This window comes from Coffea eugenioides, unplaced genomic scaffold (genome assembly GCF_003713205.1).
Source record: "Coffea eugenioides isolate CCC68of unplaced genomic scaffold, Ceug_1.0 ScVebR1_2794;HRSCAF=3890, whole genome shotgun sequence".
NCBI lineage: Eukaryota > Viridiplantae > Streptophyta > Magnoliopsida > Gentianales > Rubiaceae > Coffea > Coffea eugenioides.
The window spans coordinates 29,804-40,393 of NW_020863312.1; the positions used below are offsets into that span (position 1 = coordinate 29,804).

Here is a 10,590-nt window from a genome sequence, read left to right on the forward strand (position 1 = left end):
ATTTTATGTGGCATCTATTTCATGATTTTCATTTTAGATTGTTTGCATTCGTTGTTTATTTTTAATTTTTAGTTTTAGCTTTTAAGTTAAAAATTAGCGTAGAGTTTTTAGAAAAAAGAAAAGGAAAACATCAAAAATATGTTGTAGTCATTTTGTTTTTATTCAATGCTTTTTTGAGAGAGAAATGAAAATGAAAAATCACAAAAAAAAGGAGAAAAGAGAAAATTAAAGGAAAAGGGGAAAAATAGGCTTTAGTTGGATTGGAAAAATGAAAAAAAGAAAAAAAAGAAAAAAAGGGAAATTCGTTCACAAAAATATGTTTATTTCTTTAAATTCAATCTTTGGGCACTTTAGTTATTTTTATTTTGAGAAAAAGAAAATGTAGAAAAAGATTGAAAAATGGCCATTTTTAGTTGTTTAGTTTTTTTGTTTGTTTTCATCATTATTAGTATTATTATTATCATTACCTGGTTTGTGTAATTTCGTTATTATTATTATTTATATTTTATTTTATCATTTCTGTAATTATCAAGTTGTTAAAAAAAAAAAAAAAAATTTTATTATCGCAGCATGCACGCTGCAATTTTTTGCAGCGTGCAAGGTACAACTTCAATAGCCTTTGGAGGGCTGGATGTGAGGGCCTGTCCTTGTCCCTCATCCTCACCTTTCAAACAAGGGTTTAGGAGTTTGGGAGGTTCCTGGTATAAATAGCAAGAGAAAACACAGCCGCAAGGGGAAGTTTTTTCGGTGAGCAAGAGAGGATAGAGGGAACGGCTGCAAACTGAAAGAAAATGACCGAGAGCAAAAAGAGGTGAGGGACGGAGAAACAAAAAGGGGAATGGATGAGTGAGGAAAGGGGAAAAGGAACTAAAAGCTGGGTTTGGAGTTGAGAATCAGAGAGTCCGAAAGAAAAGGGGCAGCTACGGGATAGAGTGCTGGGGGGTTGGACAACTAAGGATAGAACGGAGAGAGCAAAAGAGAGATTAAGGTTGGCGGCTGGGCAAAGGAAGTGGCGGAAGAAAGGACCAGAAATTTCCAGATTTTCGCGTGGTCTTCATCAGAACCAGCAGCAAGTCCCTTTCGATTCCCGTGGAGGACGATCATCTTCAGTGCACAGGCTTTTCAGATTCGGTGTTAAAGTCTTCAAGGTAGCCTTTTCTTTCCATTTTTTTTCTTGTTCAAACATACTCAGATCGATGTTAATATGCCACAGTACATGTTTTTTCCTGGTTCCATGTCTTTCTTGCTTCGGCTCTCCTGGTTTCCTGCGAGTTGTTTTTTTACGGAGGTTGTCCCATGTTTTGTTTAGTTGGCAACGAACCCATAGCATCGGTAGAAGGTTTCATAAATGAATATAGGTTTAAAATTGTCAATTGAGTTTGCTGTGGCCAGAGCATCAGATTTTTGCCGAAAAATTTCTGTCAAGAGGATTGCATGTCTGTTTTATTTGTTTGGACGTTGATTTTTTCTGTATATTGTTGTTCCGAATCTTGCTTTGATGGTTTTTGCAGCTTGGTGGCTGAAAAGTAAGTTTGTTTAATGTTGGTTGTATGCGTTGTTTGACTGGGATATCATGAATACGCTTGCTATCAAGATTATGTTCAGAATTTTGATGGGAATTTAGAATTAAAGGCCATCAGTTTTCTTGCATCTTGTTTGGGTGCGTTTTTGCTGGAAGTTTCAAGTCATAGTCTAGCAGACATTGAGTTTTTTTTGCTGCGCTGTCTGACCGAGAGTTTGTGAGAGTTTACTCTCTCCATGATCTCAAGTCCTCGCTTGTATGCTTGAATGAGTTGGGTTTGGCTTGGGTCAGTTTTGTGTCACGTATATTGGAAGTTATATTAGGAGTCTGGTTGTGGTAATGGTAATCTCGTTGTTGCTGAGTTTCTTGTTTTACATCTAGGCTGCATTTTCATATCTAGTAGCACTATTGGACCTGTTAGGAATAGGTAGGTGCATCTTGTGTGTTGCCAATAATGCTGTGATGAATTTTTAAGCAAGTTCTGGTTAATAAGCTTGGGTTAAAAAAAACGAAAATCTGGTCTACCTTGAGTGTTTTTTTTTGCGGTAGAAGGCAGGCTGAATGTTTGCATGGGTTTTTGGGTTCAAAAGAAAAATGTTTCAGTTTTTCTTTGTTTTATGGTAAGACAATGGCAGTCCATACACTTAGTTCATACACTTAGTTCCTACCTGAGATAATCTGCTTTATGCATGAACAAAAACCATCTGCTCACTTTCATTCATGAAACCAGAGGAAAGTGAGCAAAGTTGCTGCAAATTCTCACATTGCTTTTCTGCATTCAATGCTCAGTGGTTTTGATTGTGTTTGGGTGAGATTAACAACATAGGCTTGGGGTCATTGCATTTGTGTTTAGTTTGGTTTGAGTTGTTTCATCAATGTGTTTCGGTTGGAATGAGAAAATTGCAGCTAGCTTAGAATTGCTAAGAGCTTCATAGCATTGTTGAACTCTGTTGCCAAAGGTTTTTCACGCCATGTTGCATGCATTTTGCATGAAACTATTTCTGAAAATTGCTCTTTAACCCCCCAAGTCCCTTTTTGTTCTACTAAGGCCCAAGTAATTTGAATACTTAATCAATTTAATCCTTCAAGCTTCTCCATGTTCCACAAAAGCCCAAGCATGTCTCATTTCTTCACAATTAGGTCCTAAGGTGGGTGTACTTTGAGTCATCATTTGGCCTTTCATTGTTTTCGGGACTTTTGAAGCTCTTAAATTTTTCAATTGGTTTTATTTGGTTGATTAATGGTTGCTATTGAGTTTTCAAAATGCATGTTTAAATCATTCATGGACCCTTGTTCATTCTTGGACCTTCGAATTTCCATAATGTTTGCTTGGATCTTGTTATTTACTTGGGGAACTTTTTGTGTTTTTTAAAAAAAAGTTTCAATTAGGTTCAAATGATTGAGTAGTGCTTGCTTTTGGGTCTTTGGTAGATGTTATGCTTAGGGATTGGATGATCATGCCTTTGCTTGGTCTTTAATTAGCTTTTTACTTCGTTAAGTTGCCATTGGGGGAAAATTTGATGATTTGGTGGATTCCAATTATTTTGTTTATATCTTATAACTAAATTGGTGCATTAATCCTTTCTTTTGAATGGTTTTAGCCCAAATTAGTTCCTTCTTTAGCAACTATAGCCCAAGTTGAGTCTTGTTCACCTTACTGGCATTGCACACGGGGGGAGGTACAATTTCTTTTATCCCTTTTTGTCTCTCCTATGTGCTCCTACGTGTTATGTGAAATTGCATGCCTACTCCGCTTTCCTTACCTCCTCGCATGCATTTACTGGCTTTTACTTTTATTTAAGATAGGGCTCGGAGAGCCTCTGGTCCATTTTTCCTTCCCCTTTATGCTTTTATGGGGTATGTGTACACCTCTTGGCTTGTAATAGATAGGGCTCGTAGAGCATCTGGTCCATTTCCCCTTCCCCTTGGTTGCTTGCTTTTGTTGTTACATGTTAAATTGCTTTAATAGGCTCTTGCATCTAGTCAAGCATGCTAAGTGCTACGTGCTACGTGTTTACGAGTGTTTTGGCATGTCTACTTGCTTTCATAGCCATGAATGAATAGAATGGATGAATGTACGTCACCACACTAGTCCAACGCTAGTTGTGGCTTCGTTAACGTTTCCGCTAGTCCAACGCTAGTCGGAATTCATAGAATGGGCTAGTCCAACGCTAGACCCAATAGGATTTTTCCTTTGATTTTCATTAATGCATCATTTGCTTGTTCACCACATATCACGCATTTTCCTTAGTTTTATCATTCGGCATGATCCTCGAACCCCTTTCCCCTCATTTTTAGGTTTTGCATCCCATACTAGCTATAGGGTTCATTTTGCTTGAGTGTCCCCTTCTGATAAGGGAAACGAGCGAGTGTGGCTACTCGATAGCCTTAGCACGCTAGTTTTGCCTTCTAATCAAAGGGGAAATCAAAGTCGACAAGTTAGGAGTCATTCCCATACCCGACCTGATGCATTCCCTTAGGTTCATTCATTCTCATTTATCACTCACTCATTCTTTTCAATTCACATTTTCCTTTCCTTATTGTTCATTTTGATTTCTACTTCACAAAATTGCATTTCACTACACCTATATGCACTTATCACTATATTTCATACACTTGCACACAAACACTTGGAATTTTCATACAATTGCACACGTGCACCTTTTCATACACTTGCACACAAACACTTGGATTTTTAATTTCTTTCATACACTTCCACACTTGCACGTTTGAGTCTCATTTGCATTAATCAACCTCTATGGGGTTTTCCTTTGTTGGCCGCCACAATTCATGTGGTTTGGGACCAAAAGCCTCACGAGAGACATCGTAGAATTTAGGATTGCATTTTTCTTTCCGTTTTGCATTCATATAGTCATATCCAACGTGCGAACATATATTGGGTAGAAAATTAGGAAAGGTAAGGTTAAGTCGCGCAACTAGCCTTGGCTAGGTCAAAGGGGTGTCTTGGATTCTATCCTTGCCTTCCCCTTTGTCAAACGTGACCCCCGAACCTTTTTCTTTGGCTTACGTGGACTAGGAGTCGTTTTAAAAAGGGTTTTACTACTTTGTCTTTAAAAAACACTTTTTGGGTGACTTGGTACACCCCAAATCTATGCCAAGTGGCGACTCCGTTTTCATATTTAAAAAACCCTTTTTAAAATTTCATTTGGCCAAATCGTCGCTTTCCAAAGTCCCATGGCCTTTTTACTTTTCATTTTGCACACGTTCACACCACACTTCACACACACATCACTACACAATTCACACGATCGAAAAGTGGGGCGCGACATCCACTCCCACCCCAATTTTGTATAGCACTCTCCGTCTGCATCTCTCTGTCTCTCTCTCTCTCTCTCTCTCTCCCGATCATCTTCATCTTTCTGTAGTTTGTTTTCACCCCCAATTTTTCCCCGTCCAAGAAGCACCGCATTGGCCACACACCGCGACCGCCACCGCCTGTCCTTCTCTCTCTGTCTCTCTCACTCTCTTCCTTTACCCCCGCTTGCTTCGATTTCATTCCTCTGCACTGTCCCCATCCACATCGTCCCCTTCGTTTTCCGTCGCACCAGCGCCCGCCTCCTCATCTCTCTGTCGCTGATTTCTTTCTCTCTTTCATTTCTTCCTTCCTACGTGTCCTCTGTTCTCCATCTCCTTCCTCCCCTTTCTTGTCTTTGTGAACCACACCGTCGCCACCATACTCCGACACTACCGCAGCCGCGTCCCTTGTCTATTTGCCTCTGTATCTATGTCCCTCTTTATTGGTGTCCTTCGTTCCGCTCTACCTGATGTAATCATCCTCCCGTTCTGTGATTCGTTAACATCATAGCGCAACGCTTACCTTTGGCCAACATCTCCGCAGCTGTACAACGGAATTACCAATTCCCGTGATCCGCAACCTTCATTGTCAACCACACCTACTTTTGACATGACGACATTTGCAGGTCGAAGTGAAGACAGCACCGCGATCTCGGAACTGCTCTGTCGCTGCGGATTGGTTGCCAATATACAAACTTCTTTCACGCGAGGCAACCCAGGGCGTCGGTTTGCAGCATGCAGCAATTACCCGGTTTGTTCGCTGTTGTAACATAGAGTTTATAACATCCTCATCTGCCCCTCCATTTATATTGGAGGGGCCACAAACCCCCTGCGCACTCAGCCACACAGATGCTCTTTTTTCAGGTGGGTCGATGTTGATAGCTGCTGCAACAGGGGAAGAGCACTCGCGAGGCTAGCAGCTGAGAAGATATGTACACTAAAGGAAGCGCGTTCGGCTCTGCAGGCGACGAACGTCCATGCCATGAACTCCAATCAGTGTTTGACGCGTAGGGTGGCGGAACTGGAAAGGGACAATGAAGCTTTGCGAATGATTGCGCAACAATGCAAACAAAAGCAGCAGTTCCTCTGCAGCAAAATACGGTGTTACAACTTGTGCTTCTTCGTGGTCAGTGTGGTGTGTATTGGTGTTTTTGCGTTTTGCTACAATTGGAGATCACACTTTTTCCCAAACGCTGCGAACTTGGGTTGTCTAATGCCAGCACACAGACATCCGCAACGATAGAACGTTTACTTCGTCAAAGGTCTGCACATTTACCAAGCACGGTTATTTTATTCGGACCTTTACGCCTGCTTTGCGAATATTCCATTCCTGCTGGCATAAAATATCTTCGCATGCACACAAGCACATTAAACCCAATGCCATAGGCTGAGTCCGTATGTGGACACCTCGTTCAAAGTATTGTTCATACTTGTTGGGAGCTTGGGAAGAAGTGGTGGCCAACTTTTCAATGCAACCGTGTTTAGCCGTGCCTATGTTTAACCCCCTGCAGTTGACAGTTGAGGATGCGGTTTCACCGCCCCTCCCTGGAAAATCATAAATCTCCTTTTTCACTTCAACTTCGCGGGCAGCCGCCTTACAAACGAACCTGTACCTGCTTTGTTCCGGTTATATGCAACCAATGGCGGTGTCAATACAGGTGCCGGATGCATACTGACTAAGTTGTCAACAAAACGAGCTGCAAAATGTTTAGGTCCCACGTAAATCTGAAACCCAAACGTTTCTCCCCTGACACATTACATTGCTGAAGGCCAAATACAGACCACTTAAAATCCCACAGCAATTGCAAAAAACTAACATCCATACTATTGAACTTTGAACTTTACAGATGCCCGAACCCAGAGAGTAGGTTCACAACTACATTTACGTGCGCACGTTAGTGGACATCAAACGAGCTACAGTTCTCCACCGGGACCAACTACTTTACGGTGCACGTTGAAATACACAAGCAACTGCCAATGCAGTGTAGCCGAAACAACATGCTTCACCAATCAGCAATGTCGGTTGATGCCGGTACAAGGCCATCAGCGGGTACATTTCGTGGTTCATCAACCTGGCCAACAAGGACGCAACATTAATAAAATACCCCCCATCGAACTCAATAACACATTGCTCGCACATCAGTCCCCTGCTTGCCCAACAAATACAAACAAAATTTTGTAATGTGGACGAATACCTGATACGACGAAATCCGTGATGAATGCAGGATGTATCCCAAAAACCCATCCACAGTGCCCGGTCGACCCTAATATTTTTCAACCAATAGGGTGCTCAGTTTAAAAAAGGCTTCACATGCAAGACGAAGGACTCAGTATGCACTAATGTAACATGTGATTGCATACAACTACAATAATTACCGATTCCAATGACTTCCCTTGCAGTACGCCATCTGGTCCTCCCTCATCCATGTCCTGCAACCAAGTTACACATCCCATATTACCACACGCACTCGCATACAGCCACACAGGGTTTCAGGCTGACAGTTAAAGGCAACAATGTGTTGTCCTTCAAACACCTTACCCCTATCACTTAGTGTCACTGAAGAAAACAAATTATGCGTGAGACTAATTTTAGTGATATTATGTTCATTTCAGCATATTACTTCGGTCGTAATCAAAATATGGCAACAGCTTATGCACTATGTGACCATTGGACCACAACATGTACGCATTACTTAGAAGGGCATGAACATGGGATTAATTCAACGCACAACTTAGCAGCAAAGGTAGCCAGGGATGTGTAGACACAGTTGTGCATATGTTGCACATAAAATCCATTCCAACCTGAATCCGTACAACAGGGTCCCTTGGTCGCTGCTGCTCCATTTCATTTGATAACTCAACACCGATTCGGCCAGCGGGTGTCGTCCCCGTGGTGCGTTGTTGTGCATGACCGTGCAACTACAATTTCCATGATGATCATCAGCGTCTGTGGCTCCGCGCTTTGATGACGCGTTTGGCACACTTCGTCTTCCCCTGCATTGGTAACAAAACAAAAAATTCAACTAAACCGCACACTCAATGTTCTGTGTTCCATAGCAAGTCAGGTAAGTTAGGTAAGCCTATTTATGAATACGCAGTTGCATTGTGTGGCGAAGTGCATTGAACATGGGATGTTCCTGTCATACGCCATACATATTGTTGCCTACCTCGGTTTTCCTCGACACAGGACTCGTGCTGCAATGAATTCTGGGTCCTTAACCCAATCCCTTTGACCCCCTGTTTGATTGGTCAGTTGCACAGCTCCACAGCCCTGGCCTCTTTGCCTCTTGCCTTGCACCTTCTCAGTTCCAACTGACTCATTCTGGAACAGTTCCAATGCATTTCTGAATCCATCCGACGTCTTGCACGCATTCCTACATACATCATTTGCTGCCGAAAGCAGCGTAGAGTATCTGGACATCTCTGTGAGGTTTGAGCTGCTTGTTTCAGCCCCCTCCTCACTTATTACGCATTCCTTTGCCTATCGAGTCCACCTCTTCATGATGCAGTTTGGAGGGATCTTTTTCAGTTCCTCAAATAGCATTGCACGAAACATGTGACAACAAGGCAGGCCGTGTGTTTCCATTTTCAGGCACGAGCACTTCATATGTCGCGTGGACCTGTTATACACCACAGTGTAGTAGGAGTAATTGTACGGATGCTTCATGAAGTGCACAGCATTTATTCCATCATCCCTGCCATTAATCATACAAAATAGCCCCTGCTTCTTCATTTCCTCCCGTACCACAACGAAAGTGGACCTAGTAAACAGTTCAGCAGCATGTTTTTCCAGCGCCTGCAGCTGTGTCGCACCGAGAAGGGTAGTGTGCTCTGTGACAGCCCGTTGACGCCTCTCTTCATGTCGCAACCGGCCCACCTCCAAGTCATATGTTTGAAGGCACTCAAAAAACTTCAACTTGGGGGTCAGATGTAATTTTAAGACCTGATGCATTTTCTCGCACCTTTGGGTACTCCGCACTCCTCCGAAAAAGTTGCCTCTCAGGAAAGCCATAGCCCAGAGCTCCCTCTTGCGGTACATCTTCTTAACCCATTCGTTATTTTCAAGCCGAAAACGTCTGACAACCCCTGCCCACCTCGTTTCAAAATTAATTGTTGTAGAATTCATAAACATGCAGGTCTTGAATGCCTGCAAGAACTCTTTGTCCCTTACATTTGTAGCAGCATTCATTTCCAAATGGAAGCTGCAAAGTCTGTGCTTAGCTGTGGGCATGAATTTTTTAATGCACTTTAGCATGGACTTGTCCCCATCTGTCACCACTGCTATCGATTTCCTCCCATTCATTGCTTCTAAGAATGTACTTATAACCCAATCATATCCCTCATCTCCTTCGCGAACGATAAAAGCACACGCAAAGATACATGTCGAGTAGTGATTGTTAACCCCACACAACACAACCAATGGAAATCTGTACTGGTTTGTATTATACGTGCTGTCGAACACTAGCACATCCCCAAAGCATCTATAGTCGTCTCTACACACGGAATCAGCCCAAAGCAAGCGATTCAGGCGGCCATGGCCATCTACAGAATATTTGAAAAATAAATTCGGATCACCTCGTTGCTTGCCTAACAAGAATGCAAGTGCCGAATCGCTGTCCCCATCACCAACTGCTACCTGCCTCTGCCGATTCAGCGCATTGTACATATCTGTTTCATGGAAGCCCAGGTTGCGGTATCCGCCAGCCTGTACAGCTAGTAGTCTCATAATGTGACTTGTTCTTATTCCTGCTTGTTGCATAAGTACTGCCTGTTGCAGGTCCGACTTCCCAACCTTTCTATGCGACCTCATGAAACTAACACTTTCAGGACTGCACAAACGATGGCAATGTCCACTAACAAATTGTGCAACAACGTACTTTTGTTTCGACTCGTGTAATCGAACCTTCAAATGTGCTTGACAGTTCACTCTTGTTACTGCCTTCGGTTCCCTTATTCGATCGCCTCTGTTCAGGTGCTTTTCATGTCTTTCGCCTTCCTTATTGCAAAGCCATGACCTCACTCGGACAATGCCTTTCTTATCTTTTCTCTTGCACCATTTTCGTACCCCAAAACCGGTTGCTCTTGCGTACATCATATAGAATGCTTCTGCCTCTTCAATGCTGTCAAACTCCATGCTACCTACATCTATATCATCAATATAGTGGAATGCAGCGTTTACATTTGGCCCGTCTTGACCAACAATGTCCCCTACAGCACCCTCCCCTAAAATCTGTTCTGTTGTGCAGTTGGTTGTTGAATGGACAATTTTTAATCTGTTGCCACTTTCTTCACCTTCGGCACTCGCAGCAACATCCCGTGTGCTCCATAGATGCCCTTCCACCATTCGCATTCGCAATCCCGTTTGCTTCATGTTACCAGTTTTATTGCTAATTCTGCTATGCGGGCTTATTCAACTTTGTTGCGTTCAAAACTGTCTCCAACAAACTTTGCAATTCAACACCACCAATGGAAGACTCAAAATGAGCTTACGAACCTGTAATAAGCAATACAGGTAATCATTCAGTGCCTTCATAGGTTACGAACATTATCTGATCGACACAATGTTGTTGACTTCAAAATGTTATGACATGATAATCCCCCAAAAAAGCCCCAAAAAAATTCCCCCTCTAACAATCAATGTAGGTTACAGAAAACACTGGTTCACACTTACGGTCTGGGTCTTCCATCTGCATGATGACAAAATAAAAACTTACGCTTACGCTTGCTTAATTGACACTGTGCACTGCTACCTT

The 10,590-nt window shown here is 42.5% G+C and overlaps 1 protein-coding gene across 1 annotated transcript; it reads right to left on the reverse strand.

The window, feature by feature from the left end:
* Nucleotides 1-8,318: 8,318 nt before the first annotated feature.
* On the reverse strand, nt 8,319-10,208 carry LOC113757165 (protein FAR1-RELATED SEQUENCE 5-like). Its single transcript, XM_027300576.1, has one exon. It carries the CDS (start codon nt 10,206-10,208, stop codon nt 8,319-8,321), a length of 1,890 nt encoding a protein of 629 aa, XP_027156377.1.
* Nucleotides 10,209-10,590: the final 382 nt, after the last annotated feature.

Coding starts and splice junctions, on each gene's coding strand:
- LOC113757165 (XM_027300576.1), bottom strand. CDS start 10,208: ATGAAGCAAACGGGATTGCGAATGCGAATGGTGGAAGGGCATCTATGG.